General features: G+C 39.4%; 1 protein-coding gene across 1 annotated transcript in view; it reads left to right on the top strand.

The window, feature by feature from the left end:
• nrxn2b (neurexin 2b) overlaps positions 1-16,215 on the top strand; it is a 948,314-nt gene that overhangs the window by 428,552 nt on the left and 503,547 nt on the right. Inside the window, exon 7 of the mRNA XM_059355183.1 lies at positions 12,171-12,194. Within this exon, the coding sequence (XP_059211166.1) occupies positions 12,171-12,194 (24 nt within the window). The remainder of the gene's footprint in view (positions 1-12,170; positions 12,195-16,215) is intronic.

Genomic DNA, 16,215 nt, shown 5'->3' on the forward strand with positions numbered 1-16,215 from the left:
TTTCTTCATAAAACACGAGACCTTATAACTTGACCATACATTGTCCAATCTGCCTCAAACTTGTCATGCATGATGATGGTTCATCACTTTTCAGTTCTACATAACAATAATTCATAAATTCCCGCCCTTTTTATTAGCCACGCCCCCTTTTACTAACTAATGAACCGTTTGTCCTAGAAACTTGTATAAGATGTCAGATTACTCAGCATAGAGTCCGTTTAACTGGTGATTGATAACCCCGCCCCTTTTGATAAGCCATGCCCATTTTACTAACTAGTGAACTGTTTGTCCTAGAGACTTGTATGAGGTGTGAGTGTACTCAGCAGAAAGTCCCTGTTTAATCCGTGCCCCTTTTGATAAGCCACGAGAGTCACGGTCCAGAGGCAAGCACACAATCAAAATTTCTTTAGGAATTTTCTAGTTTTGTGTGCTTGCTTGCAAAAGCACACTAACTACTATTCACCGGGACTATTTTTATTATTATTCTTCCGTTTCTTCCGTGTCATTTTTCGGTCGACTACTCCTCCCAGAGTTTTGGTCGCACAAACACAAAAAAGGTATCAAATCGACCGGCTTGCCCATGACAAGTGTGCTATGACTTTTATAAGGGTTTCGACAAACGGTTTCCAAATTATTGGGCAAAAACACGTCAAAAAATCCCCCCAATGTAACCCTATGGAGAGTCTAGAGTGGTGATGTAATCAAACAGAGTGTAGAGGGAGAGAAAGAATTGTCCAAAAATAAATTTGTAAACTGCGCTCCAGGCCGCAAATTCCACTCTACAGAAATAATTTATACATAGAAACGGAGGAAAATTTGTCTTCTCACTCACAATCCTCTGGTAAAGCTGTCAGAGTTATAGTTTGGGCGGAGGACACAGAGAAGTGCCACCAAAACGGACCAACTGCCCCATTGTGTCCCATATTAAAATCACACGAGGATTTTTGAAAAAATCAGATTTAAGAGTTTTTTAAAATCGCTCTAACAAAGCTATTTTTTCATTTTTCTTAAAAAAAAATATATGTAGACGTTGAGGAAGAACTCAGGACGCTCAAAGTGAAGTCGGATCAATGATAGGTATTATGGTTTTGCCAAAAATGCTTTCTGTTCGAGGCCAGAATTTTCAGTTTGTTCACCTCTGTCTGCCCCGGTAGCGGAACTGTCAGTTAATTTCAGTTGATTGCTCTGCTCTGATTGGTCGACTCCACCTGGCCACGTGGTTGCTTAGCTACCAAAGCCCCCCCCCCCCCCCCCTCCTCCAACACAGACATTCTAACTGATAACTGTCAGTTTACTCTAAGTGAACAAACATGGCGTTTTCTTCATAAAACATGAGACCTTATAACTTGACCATACATTGTCCAATCTGCCTCAAACTTGTCATGCATGATGATGGTTCATCACTTATCAGTTCTACATAACAATAATTCATAAATTCCCGCCCTTTTTGATTAGCCACGCCCCCTTTTACTAAATAATGAACCGTTTGTCCTACAGACTTGTATGAAGTGTCTGTGAACTCAGGACAGAGTCCCTGTTTAACTGGTGATTGATAACCCCGCCCCTTTGATTAGCCACGCCCCCTTTTACTAACTAGTGAACCGTTTGTCCTAGAGACTTGTATGAGGTGTCAGTGTACTCAGCAGAAAGTCCCTGTTTAATCCCTGCCCCTTTTGATAAGCCACGAGAGTCACGGTCCAGAGGCAAGCACACAATCAAAATTTCTTTAGAAATTTTCTAGTTATTCTTCCGTTTCTTCCGTGGTGTTTTTTCGGTCGACTACTCCTCCCAGAGTTTTGGTCACACATATACAAAAAAGGTATCAAATCGACCGGCTCGCCCATGACAAGTGTGCTATGACTTTTCTAAGGGTTTCGACAAACGGTTTTCAAATTATTGGGCAAAAACACGTCAAAAAATCCCCCCAATGTAACCCTATGGAGAGTCTAGAGTGGAGAAGTCATCAAACAGAGTGTAGAGGGAGAGAAAGAATTGTCAAAAAATAAATTTGAAAACTGCGCTCCAGGCCGCAAATTTCACTCTACAGAAATAATTTATACATAGAAACGTAGGAAAATTTGTCCTCTCACTCACAATCCTCTGGTAAAGCTGTCAGAGTTATAGTTTGGGCGCAGGACGCACAGATGCTCAAACAAAATGCACCAACTGCCGCATCGGCTCCCATATTAAAAATGAAGGAAGATTTCTCAAAAAAAAAATTTAACAGTTTTTTAAAATCGCTCTAACAAAGCTATTTTTTCATTTTTCTTAAAAAAAAACATATGCAGATGTTCAGGAAGAACTCAGGACGCTCAAAGTGAAGTCGGATCAATGATAGGTATTATGGTTTTGCCGAAAATGCTTTCTGTTCGAGGCCAGAATTTCAAGTTTGTCGACCTCTGTCTGCTCACTTTGATGGAACTGTCTCCATCGTCAGTTAATTTCAGTTGATTGCTCTGCTCTGATTGGTCGACTCCACCTGGCCACGTGGTTGCTTAGCTACCAAAGCCCCCCCCCCCCCCCCCTCCTCCAACACAGACATTCTAACTGATAACTGTCAGTTTACTCTCAGTAAACAGACATGGCTTTCTTCATAAAACACGAGACCTTATAACTTGACCATACATTGTCCAATCTGCCTCAAACTTGTCATGCATGATGATGGTTCATCACTTTTCAGTTCTACATAACAATAATTCATAAATTCCCGCCCTTTTTATTAGACACGCCCCCTTTTACTAACTAATGAACCGTTTGTCCTAGAAACTTGTATAAAATGTCAGATTACTCAGCATAGAGTCCGTTTAACTGGTGATTGATAACCCCGCCCCTTTTGATAAGCCACACCCATTTTACTAACTAGTGAACCGTTTGTCCTAGAGACTTGTATGAGGTGTGAGTGTACTCAGCAGAAAGTCCCTGTTTAATCCGTGCCCCTTTTGATAAGCCACGAGAGTCATGGTCCAGAGGCAAGCACACAATCAAAATTTCTTTAGGAATTTTCTAGTTTTGTGTGCTTGCTTGCAAAAGCACACTAACTACTATTCACCGGGACTATTTCTTTTTATTTTTATTCTTCCGTTTCTTCCGTGTCATTTTTCGGTCGACTACTCCTCCCAGAGTTTTGGTCGCACATACACAAAAAAGGTATCAAATCGACCGGCTCGCCCATGACAAGTGTGCTATGACTTTTCTAAGGGTTTCGACAAACGGTTTTCAAATTATTGGGCAAAAACACGTCAAAAAATCCCCCCAATGTAACCCTATGGAGAGTCTAGAGTGGAGAAGTCATCAAACAGAGTGTAGAGGGAGAGAAAGAATTGTCAAAAAATAAATTTGAAAACTGCGCTCCAGGCCGCAAATTTCACTCTACAGAAATAATTTATACACAGAAACGTAGGAAAATTTGTCCTCTCACTCACAATCCTCTGGTAAAGCTGTCAGAGTTATAGTTTGGGCGCAGGACGCACAGATGCTCAAACAAAATGCACCAACTGCCGCATCGGCTCCCATATTAAAAATGAAGGAAGATTTCTCAAAAAAAAAATTTAACAGTTTTTTAAAATCGCTCTAACAAAGCTATTTTTTCATTTTTCCTAAAAAAAAACATATGTAGATGTTCAGGAAGAACTCAGGACGCTCAAAGTGAAGTCGGATCAATGATAGGTATTATGGTTTTGCCAAAAATGCTTTCTGTTCGAGGCCAGAATTTTCAGTTTGTCGACCTCTGTCTGCTCACTGTGACGGAATTGTCAGTTAATTTCAGTTTGATTGCTCTGCTCTTATTGGTCGACTCCACCTGGCCACCTGGTTGCTTAGCTACAAAAGCCTCCCCCCTCCCTCCTCCAACACAGACATTTTAACTGATAACTGTCAGTTTACTCTAAGTGAACAGACCTAATAACTTGACCATACATTGTCCAATCTTCCTCAAACTTGCCAAGCATGATGATGGTTCATCACTGACTACTTATACATAATAATGTTTCATAAATTCCCGCCCTTTTTGATTAGCCACGCCCCCTTTCATAACTAATGAACCGTTTGTCCTAGAAACTTGTATAAGGTGTCTGTGAACTCAGGACAGAGTCCCTGTTTAACTGCTGATTCAAGCCACGCCCCCTTTGAGTGACCACGCCCCCTTTTACTAACATGTGAACCGTTTGTCCTACAGACTTGTATGAGGTGTCTGTGAACTCAGGACAGAGTCCCTGTTTGACTGTTGATTTGAGCCACGAGAATGATGGTCCAGAGGCAAGCACACAATCAAAATTTCTTTAGAAATTTTCTAGTTATTTTTAATCTTCCGTTTCTTCCGTGTCATTTTTCGGTCGACTACTCCTCCCAGAGTTTTTGCCGCACATACACAAAAAAGGTATCAAACCGACCGGCTCGCCCATGACAAGTGTGCTATGACTTTTATAAGGGTTTCGACATACGGTTTTCAAATTATTGGGCAAAAACACGTCAAAAAATCCCCCCAATGTAACCCTATGGAGAGTCTAGAGTGGGGAAGTCATCAAACAGAGTGTAGAGGGAGAGAAAGAATTGTCAAAAAATAAATTTGAAAACTGCGCTCCAGGCCGCAAATTTCACTCTACAGAAATAATTTATACATAGAAACGTAGGAAAATTTGTCCTCTCACTCACAATCCTCTGGTAAAGCTGTCAGAGTTATAGTTTGGGCGCAGGACGCACAGATGCTCAAACAAAATGCACCAACTGCCGCATCGGCTCCCATATTAAAAACGCACGATGATATCTCAAAAAAGGAGTTGTAAGAGTTTTTTTAATTCGCTCTAACAAAGCTATTTTTTCATTTTTCTTAAATAAAAAATATATGTAGACGTTGAGGAAGAACTCAGGACGCTCAAAGTGAAGTCGGATCAATGATAGGTATTATGGTTTTGCCAAAAATGCTTTCTGTTCGAGGCCAGAATTTTCAGTTTGTCTCCCTCTGGCTGCTCAGTGTGGCAGAACTATCAGTTAATTTCAGTTGATTGCTCTGCTCTGATTGGTCGACTCCACCTGGGCACCTGGTTGCTTAGCTACCAAAGCCCGCCACCCCTCCCACACAGACATTCTAACTGATAACTGTCAGTTTACTCTAAGTAAACAGACATGGCTTTCTTCATAAAACATGAGACCTTATAACTTGACCATACATTGTCCAATCTGCCTCAAACTTGCCATGCATGATAATGGTTCATCACTTGTCAGTTCTACATAAAAATTATTCATAAATTCCCGCCCTTTTTGATTAGCCACGCCCCCTTTTACTAACTAATGAACCGTTTGTCCTAGAAACTTGTAGCTGTCAGTTAATTTCAGTTGATTGCTCTGCTCTTATTGGTCGACTCCACCTGGCCACCTGGTTGCTTAGCTACAAAAGCCTCCCCCCTCCCCCCTCCCTCCTCCAACACAGACATTCTAACTGATAACTGTCAGTTTACTCTAAGTGAACAGACCTTATAACTTGACCATACATTGTCCAATCTTCCTCAAACTTGCCAAGCATGATGATGGTTCATCACTGACCACTTATACATAACAATGTTTCATAAATTCCCGCCCTTTTTGATTAGCCACGCCCCTTTCATAACTAATGAACCGTTTGTCCTAGAAACTTGTATAAGGTGTCAGATTACTCGGCATGAAGTCCCTGTTTAACTGGTGATTGATAACCCCGCCCCTTTTGATTAGCCACGCCCCCTTTCATAACTTATGAACCGTTTGTCCTAGAGACTTGTATGAGGTGTCTGTGAACTCAGGACAGAGTCCCTATTTAACTGCTGATTCAAGCCACGCCCCCTTTGAGTGACCACGCCCCCTTTTACTAACTTGTGAACTGTTTTTCCTACAGACTTGTATGAGGTATCTGTGAACTCAGGACAGAGTCACTGTTTGACTGTTGATTTGAGCCACGAGAATGATGGTCTAGAGGCAAGCACACAATCAAAATTTCTTTAGAAATTTTCTAGTTTTTTTACTAAATCTTTACATTGCAGATTAATATTAAAGGCATCAAAACTACAAAGGAACATGTAGAATCATAGTAAACAAAAAGTGTTACACAAACCAGAATATGTTTTGTATTTTAGATTCTTCAAATAAGCACTTTTGCTTTGATGTTCTCAAACACATTAAGAAGGCACTAATTAACTCTTAATGAGGCGCACCTGTTAACTGAAAACGATTCCAGGTGAGCAGCTCATGAAGCTGACAGAGAATAACAGAAGTGTGCATAGCCCTCATTAAAGCAAAATAATCTAATCTGTTTAACACTTAAAAAAAAAAAAAAAACATAATTCCATATGTGTTATTTCATGTGTTTTTAAGTCTTCAGTATTAATCTACAATGTTAAAAATAATAACAATAAAGAAAAACCATTGAAAGAGAAAGTGTCCAACCTTTTGACTGGTACTGTACATACATAATTATTTAAATTGTCAAAGAAACATTGAAGAGCAAGATATTCTATTTACAACAATAGGGACCAAAAAAATTCATACTAAATTTTAACAAGATCACCACATCAAAACAACCAACAACCAAAACAAATGCATCAACCAAACACATTCATCAGGACTCACATGCACTAACAGGGGGACACGACCAGCACAAAATTAAAACATACTCATAAGAATAGAAATAAACGTCCATATGCTACAAACGTATGTGAAGAATGGACTGAAATGCATATATCCACCCATTATACAATATTCTGCAGACACCATGCATACAAAACTCAAAATGTAACCTCTATCTTTCATTTCCACCACCCGTCGTTTCACACGCTGCCATCACTTTATCGCTTAATTTCAAAGATCATCAGCAATTTTTTGAAGGATACATTTTTCACAACCATCCAGGCCTGTTCTGTCAGAGAACCGAAAGAGAGAGATAAGTTCAGAAACCAGACATCAAACGCCCGTGAGGGATCTAAAACTTACAGAATTCAAAATGTTGCACTTAATAATCGCTCATTTCTATTCTCTGCTGTATCACAGGCTGTCTTTCAATGGGTGTAGAAAAGCTCACAGTCATTGTCACCTTTTGTGAGAGTACATTTGTCTAAGTTAATAAAGCGTTCCCAGTTGTTGGAGCTTCTTTTCTATCATATCTACTCGCTGATGTCTGTGTTGTTTTTCAAAACTCAGCGACACGGGAGTGCAGTAGTGTGTGTATACACAATCACATCCACCATTGACTCTCATTCTTCTAATTAATGGATTAGTAGGAGTCATTAGACAAGTGGGTGACTGGTGATTGCACTTAACCATGACCCCGGATCAAAGAGTGGGCATGCATCAAGCTTCAAACTGACCAGTTAGCCCCATGGGGAGGACTTTGTTTATGGCTGCCATTTAGACTCAGCTCCCACACAGATGGCATGGACACATAGAAATCCATCCCACACACAAAAACCCACAGTCCTGTACCTTATGTACACGACCGGTCGAAAGTTTTAAAACACACCAACTTTTCCAGAATTTAATTGAAAATGATGCAGTTGAATGTCTCAGTGTACTCTGAAATTAATGCACATTTGCAACATTTAAAATTCTTTATTGAGCATGATAGTGTTTTGAAAGTAAAAAAAAAAAATCAAAATCACATTTTATGTTGGACTAAAGGACTAAAAAAAGACACAAAATGACCAAAAAAAGACACAAAATGACCAAAAAAGACACAAAATGACTTACAAAGACATGAAAAGAATTCAAAAATGGACAAAATAGCCTAAGACTCCATAGAGTTAAGTTGTTAATCCACTTCTTGTTCCCTGAAAAAAAGGCCAACTTTTGACCGGTAGTGTATATACCACAAAGACCGACTTATGGACTTACTCCCCAAATGCTGACCCAGGCGGAGACATGAAAAATTCGTAGCAGCAGTTTCAATCTGGCATTCAAAATCTTACTAAAGTAAAAGTAGAAAAGTATCAGCATCAAAATGGACTTAGAGTAGAATTCCCCCACTCAGATTGGATTACTGACATGTTCATGTATAGAGACTGTGTCCCAAATCGGACACATCTGCAATGCCGCGCTTTCCGGTGTTTTCATGGTAGGTATAATTGATTTATACATATTTTTCAATCTATGTGTGGAGTTTAATTTATGTACATGGAGATTTTTAATAATCTCAATTACAATATGAAAGTAACTCTGATGAGAGGAAGTAGTAAGAATGCCTGGGTGACACTCAGTTTTACTTTTACTGTACTGTATTTTATTGTGAAGGACAGAAGTACGGTCCAGGTGTGTTTATAATGATGGCTGATAACTGTGTTATTTATTTAGCTTACCCAGAAACATCCAATTTCCCCCGAAAAAACTCAGCAGCCCCCATTATTTTACAGCAAGGGAATCCAAGTGTCCGACTTGGGATACAGTTAGCGCACGGCTAGTTCACCGCAGTTAGCGTCCTTTAGCCGACTCTGGTAAACCCGAGCCTAATGTACACGGGTAAAACAATATACGGTTCAAAAGATAAGAAGTTAGACATTAGTTTCACACCATTTAATTAATTGTAAGCATAACATGATCATTTATATTAGTAGTTAATATGAATTTTTGATAGAATGTTAGCCAAACAGTGTCCGATTTGGGCTAAAGTTCCGCTACATAAAAGAGAAATTTACATTCCACCATTGTTCTAAACTGCCTGACGACCACTAGGCGAGATACTAACTTATAAAATCTGATTTGTCGTAAGAGCCAGAGCCAAGTCAGAAATATGGATTTCAATCAGAAAGTGCCCTGTTACCAAAAAGTGTGACACCCTAGATTCGTCCTTTTGCCCAAATCCTGGTGTCAGATATGGTCACTCACAGCAGCTGACAATTTCAACTTACAGATCAAGATATAAGATGTCCTCTAGATGTCCACTCCGTCCTGAGGGAAAACTCAGGGCAGATCTCAGTGATGGATCTTTTACCCTCTCGCTGCCGATGTGAGGGGGGGGGGGGGGGGGCTGACTTACCACCACCACTCAGTGACATGGTGCTCAGAGCTAACCAGCCATGAAAACCTGCTGTCAGACTCTGTTTCTGAGCTGGAAAGTCCAGGAATCTGGTGTAGCTTTAACAGTCAGTGGAAGCACATTTATGTCTAGTAATATCAGTATAGGCATGTATACTGAATCACTATTGACCCAGGACATGATTTGATGGACACATTGACAAATTTAGCAGTGGAGTTACCTCACTGATGACTGATAGATAGCACTCTTGTCAGCTCAGCCTTGATCACAGTGTGTTACTTCCTTGTCAAAACCATAATAAACAACCTTGAAAACCACAGAAACATGATAAATCATTAAACGAAAAGCTGCTGAGCAGTAGCCATAGAACAGATAATACGATGACAGAAAAGCAACAGGAGCAACATTTGTAAAGGGATGATGTAGTCCGCCATTGTTATTATTATTGCTGATAGAGCGGCAATTTTTTTTTTTTTTTACTCCATTACATTTAGTAGCCAGCTTTCATTATTTTTTTAGTTCAAAATTGAACATTAAAACATGTCATAAATATAAAATGATACAAATTATTATATATTAACCCACATAAATATATGTAATATATTAAGAAATCAAATGTATTCCTACCTTATCAACATTAAAGTGCTGCTTACATAAATACATTGGAATATATACAGTTTATAACAATTTAAGTTGCGCCATAAAGAGTACATTTAAGTACATTCTGACGCTGATACTTTTTCTACTTAAGGTTTTAATGCAACTTTAACTTGTAGTGGAGCATTTTAACGGAGTGGTACATAAATGAAGAATATTACTTCACAGATTACTTTTGTTACGTATGGGTCGGTTTTATTGTAGAAATATTTTCCATCGCATTACTGTTTGTCAGGTGGCTTTGAGAAGAATGGGAACACATTGGAAAAAAGCACAATTTTTTCCCCCACATGTTCTCTATCACCATAGGTTTCAATTTTGAAAGGAGCCACTTTATCAAGATTGAACATATCTATTTGATCAAATAATCATCTTGTGATATTCTCAATAGCTTTAAATTGACCTTCTAAGTGGCTTGGAAGATATATTGGTTCTCATAGATTTTATACGGCTGCCATCTTCGATCTGCAGTCTTGATGAAGTGGCTCCAATCAAAAATTAAAACTTATGCTCATCGAGAGCATGTGGAAAAAATTTGGTGCTTTTGTCCGGCGTGTCCTCTTTATTTACCTAAGCCGCCTGACTATGTGGGTTAGGGGTGGATCAGCCTTTTTCAGAGGTAGCTTAAGGCTCCCCACGGCCGTTTCTGCTCAGTAATTAACCTTATGCACAATATTTGCATAGACTAGTTGTATACTAAAATGAACACAGCCTGGACTAGCAACAGACTGAACATACCTTTGACCTGAATTCAACACTATACTCTGTACTGTTGTCTATTCCCCTCACTGGAGTCCACAGACAAAATGCACACACTGTTGATGGGATTGCAATAGGCATGTTTCCATTAGGTACGTTTCCCTCTAGTGAGCCGCTATGAGAGTGGCATGGGAGAGAGGATCTGCCCAAGATATGTCGAACTTCACCGGTTAGTAGCTCAGGTAGCGGCTCAGAAAGTACCTGCCTCAGGTCGGTACTTTCTGAGCCGCTACCGAGCCACTTCTAATTTGTCGACGCTGATTGGATACGATTGAGGCGGCGATTTCGTGCATGTGTGATTCATTTGCAGCCTGGTGCAAACTGGACACTGAGGGGTTAAAATCTCCTGCTCTATCTGCGGCTGGGAGAGACTGCTGCAGAGGACTGGGCCGCTTGTGAGTGCTTTGGGACGGCGCCTGCTACTCGTCAAGAAGAGTAAGAAGTAGACCCCAAAAGTCTCCAAAGAGAGCAGAAAAAAATTGCTAGATTTGTCGCTAGTCGCTTTTTGAGTTGCTCGAGGAGTCTGAATAGTCGCTAAATATAACAACAAAGTCGCAAGTTGGCAACATCGCTTGCCGCGTCGGTCTGTTGTAACATTCGCTGCTACAAAAGTACCTGTATGGAAACAGAGGCTTAGGGGAACTAACTAGTGGGTGTCGCCAAAACACTTATTGGCTTTCCAAAAAGTACTCAGTGGAAACACGCCTAATGTCACATGGTTCCTTATTTATTGACTGATTTATTTCCATTTCATCTTCTAGTGTGCATGCTTTTTCTCTCCCCAGGGGCTGCAAGACTTGCTCTTCATTGTTGAAATGATCACTAAATGACGATTACTCTCTCTTTCAGGATGCTGCTCAGTGAAACACCTCCATCTTTCTCTCTACCTTTCTCTATCCTTTCCTCTCATGCTACAGAATATGCTAAATCTATCATTTTTCCCCCTGATGCACTGCAGTTTTGACCACAATTGTACATTTTTGCAATGCAATAATTTCTTTTCATTTTTGTTTTTCTTTCTTGCATATATCTCATAAGCCCCGTACTGACTACTTTGGGGAAATTTTGCTTAGAGATTTGCACCTTTTCAAGTCATCAAGTCATGATTGGCCCCCCGCCCAGTACTAAAGGACCCTACGTACCGCCAGCCGAGCCCACTGACCACATTAGCCTGTCAGAGTGAATACTGATGTACTTCTCCCTCACCCCCTTCCCCTCCTCAAAACAAACATCCCCATCAAAACGACCCAGATCCCCTCTATGGAAGTTGATTTGCTAACTCTTGTCTCTTTTACTAACAACAAGCTTCAGAATTCTTCCAATTTGATTCTTTTCATTGGTGAATTTTCTTTTCCCTTACCTTTTTATGATTTCAACAACTAACACTGTGTCATTCACGGAATGTGAACCATCTGTTGTTTTCTCTACTTAACTTGCGACTTACATACTAACAATGTATTGTTATCCTTTTATTCCTTTTATTTTATTTTGTAGATGACCCTTTTCAAACAAAATAATGATACGATTGCTTTCTTTATTTCTTTATTTGGATGTTTTACTATATGAGCAATAGGGAAAAGATATTTTCTTTGAAATTACATTTTATTATTAGATTTTTGTTATTGAAAGGAGAAGCTGGTTTTGGAAAAAGGCGATTTTTCTTCTTTTTTTTCTTTGCCACTTTTTAGGGGTTGAGGTGTGTTTTCTTGAGTTTAAGGTTTGTCATTATTTTTTTTCTTTCTCCTCCCCCTGTTTTCTCCTGAAGCACGCAGGCATTGGACACGCTATGGTAAACAAACTGCATTATATGGTAGATATCATTCTAATTGTCTTATACTTTGGTTTGCCCTGGGTTTTCCGTTACCTCTTTCTATTCTGTTTGCTTTACTGAAAGTACAATCCGCCATCAATTCCAAGGTAGCTGAAAAACTCCACCTCTCTGTTTTTCTTTTAGTCCTCTCTCTATATATATGTTATTGCTTTTTATTGCCATCCAGTTCCCCCCTTCCTTAAAAGAAGAACGTGTTCATCCAAAGAGGTCTGCCCAAAAAGAAACAGAAATTAAATCAGATTTAACATTTTATTTTTTGCTGTTTATTTCTGTCCCTTTTTATTTATTTTTTTCTGTTACTTCAAACTCTATCCGTATGAAGAAATAAAGAACCATAATGCAAGATATTTTCTAAATTGAAAAGTATAAATAGTAACCTTTACTTTTTTTGTTAATCCCTGTTTCCTCCTGATTTATTTTCCTAGAAGAACCCTATGAAGTGAGCGTACACAGCAGACTTCTCAAGCACACAAATAGACAACTAGAGCAACTCCAGTGAGAGGAAGTAAAAAAATAATAATAACTCCCTGAACATTTTAACACCATGAGAAGAATTACTTTGAGACCATCTTGCCATGTGGCCTCAGTTGGCCCCTGTTCAGCCCGTTATCCTCAGACCTGTTAGCCTGGCTCGCCAAATTGTGCTTTATGGACTCATGAAGAGTATTAACAACGTGATTTAATGGCCGAAGCCCTTGTTGTAAAGTAGGCCTCAAATGAAGGTTTGATCCCATTAGCGGCCTCCAGCAGATTTATTATCAAGAGGGGGCTGTTCCCAGACCAGCACCTGAACACACTCTGGCTCTTCCACACACATGTACACACTTAATAAATGTAATGTGCCATAAGTCGTCTGATCTTGGGTGCAGAAAATCCAACAAGGAGCACTGCTAAAAGCTCAAAATTGGCTTTTTCTGGCATTTTATCCAAAATAACTTGCAGACATTTATGTTATTTTAATCTTACTTGCTTTCACTGGACTTTTTAATCAATAAATAAAACTGTCTGGCCATTGGCCATAAAGAAAACTGCCTGGGAAAATCTGACCTGTGTGCGATCGACCCCTCATTAACACTAACACTAACTTATATTTCTTATACTTTACTGGCCTCACCCTTTGCATGAAGAGACTTGACTTCCCCCTTTTCCCAATCTTTTTATTTCTGTTGTTTTTATATACAGATTGCATTGAGTATATATGTATATGTATATATCATGGCTAACATATATACATACATATATCAATTGTCCTAATATAATCAATATGGCCATGAAACATGTTAGCCACACCCTCTTGCTGTTTTATTTATTTTACTTTATTATGATTTCTTTTTACTTCTAAACAAAATTAACTTACTAAAATGAATAATGACCTCACACCTTCTCTTGCTGAAACTAAAAAAAAAGGGAACAAGTAAAGAGGGGAGACAGACTTTCATTTTCTGGGTGAATAGAGGATTGATGCCCCCCCAAAGGAATAAATCTTTCCAATCCATCACGAAACACATGAGAAAAGTGTTATGAGTGAGCGGAAAAGCCACCCTATCTGCTACTGACTCACTCGGTCTTGGCTCAAATTTGACAAAAAGTAATGAAGCAATTTTTGAGTGAGCATCGGAAATACTGTGGAGGCATAATGAGGACTGCAATCATGTCTGAGTACAGATCTGTGTCCAATAGCGTGGAGGACAGGGGATAGCGATGATACGACACGTCCCCACCATTTGAATACTAATTGCTCTATTCACCACGACGGGGAACGTCCTCTCTCCCCTCTCAATGTTCCCTATTCTTTAAAAAAACCCTCTCATTTCCGTTGATTCCATCTGTGATTGGTGACATCGGTCCCATCCTGTCTCCACTTCCACCTCCAAACTGACTCCAGTGGTTGTATCCTCCCCGCACCCTGTTTTTGCACGTTCCTATCGGCTAGAACATCACATCAGCATACACACGCGGGGTGTAAATGCTGCTCTAGCCTAGCGCGTGTCAGTCTGTCCCACACGTGTCTAGATGGGTTTTTTTTGTTGCAGTCTTGTCCAAACCTTTAACATTGAAAGCTCTCTTTCCTTTCTCCCCATTTGTCTGGTGTTGTGGTGCCCTGCAATTACATTTATCCCCCTACTACTTTTCCCATTTTGCTGCATCTTGCCAGATGTTTTTTTTTTCTTTAATAGTTGGTCTGTTTGTGTTGTGTCTAATGGAACCCCCCCTCCCCTCCCCTCCATCCCTCCCTCCCTCATCCTCATTTTTCCTGTCATCGTCCCATTTAAGTGCATGGCTTGTGTGTCACCCTGTTAGCTTGGATGGATTCATTTTGTTTCCTCTTAACCAAAACAAACCCTCGCACATGAAATAACACATTCAGTCCAACATTTTGGACCTGGTTTGAGCAATCAAATTTCAGAGGACTTTTAAAGAATCCTCACCTACTTATTACTAAATTTACTAAAACAGTGTTTACTAATCTACTGTTTGAATCAAACCTTTGTTGTAACTGTACTAACAACCATTTTTGTGTCTGACTTTCCCTTACTTACAAAAGTACTAACCGATTTTGTTCACCCTCCCTTTTTTCGGCACATAGTTAACAAAAAAAAAAATCTCCCCCCTCTTTTTCTCCCCCATCCCCTTGACAACTGTTGCCAAAACAGCACTTGCCCCAAGCCTCCCTCATTTACTAACCCAGATATGTAGCTCAGTTAAAACTACATATTCCATATTTACTGTTGAAAGACAGATTCGCCTCCGACAATAAATATTATTGACAAGCTGCCAGACACCTACCGAAGTCCACAGCTGGATGGGAACTCTTCTTCCCCTTCATGTCTTGCACTTCCTTCCTTCCTGCTGGTCTGGCTTTGACCTGCACTGATAGGGGGGGGGGGGGGTCAGTGTGTGATGATTTCTAATGTGAGCCTTCAACTGTATAATGCAATATATTAACTCTAAACTTTAACGCGTTGTTTCTCCCTGCAAAAGATCAAATGTAGTGCCAACAAGGGTAAGTGGTGCATTTTCAAGGTAAGCTTGCTGCCTCCTCTCTGCATGGATTATAATGTTGAATTTATGAAGGTACTGATGGGGAGGTGTCCAGACTGTGCTGCATAAGTTAGAAATTGCTGACAAAGAAACTGCCTCTGAAAGTAAAATGTGGCTCAAAATCACGACTGCCTTTGGGATCTGAAGGTTGGAACATGATCTGTATTCCTGAACAGAAGATGTGAGCACAGTAAGGGGAAGGAAGTCATATTACCCGTTGAATGTGTTGAAAGCCTGACATGATATAGCTTTAAATACCATAACGTGCACAATTATTCTTTAATATTGGGAATGTGGCTTCAAGACTTGCTTTGATTCCTCTCCCCAGCCCCTCAATACCATCTGGGTTCATTCTGAAGCACTTCTTTGCGGAAGTATTTATAGCTGCTGTACCAAATTTTATTTTACCCTAGACTATGGAAGCCAATTTCCCCTAGTAAATTGAAAGAGGAAAGATGAAAACGTAGCCTTGTGATGGAACAAAAAGATCCTGTAAGTCAGTTTGAGGAGAAATTTTCTCGAAATAAAAACTTAGTATCTTAGGATCCTTCTCAAAATAGTGACTTAATATAAGCTTGCATGTCATTCATTTGAGATATTAAATCATTATTTTAAGATACAAACCCAATCATTTCTATTTTTTTGATAAACTGACTCATTATGTCAAAATACTCAAAATTATCATTATGTTGAGGTAATAAGTCATTAATTTGAAAGTTTCCCCATTATATTGTAATACTTAGTTGTCATTATGTCGAAAGTTTACCATTACATTGCTATACTTAGTCTTTTTTTTTAAAAGTTGCCATTATATTGTATAACTTAGTTGTCATTATGTTGAAAGTTTACCATTATGTTGTAATACTAAGTCCTTTTTTTGAAATTTACCATTACATTGCAATACTAAGCTCTTACTTTGAAAATTTACCATAACGTT

Source organism: Centropristis striata, chromosome 17, assembly GCF_030273125.1.
Source record: "Centropristis striata isolate RG_2023a ecotype Rhode Island chromosome 17, C.striata_1.0, whole genome shotgun sequence".
Taxonomy (NCBI): domain Eukaryota; kingdom Metazoa; phylum Chordata; class Actinopteri; order Perciformes; family Serranidae; genus Centropristis; species Centropristis striata.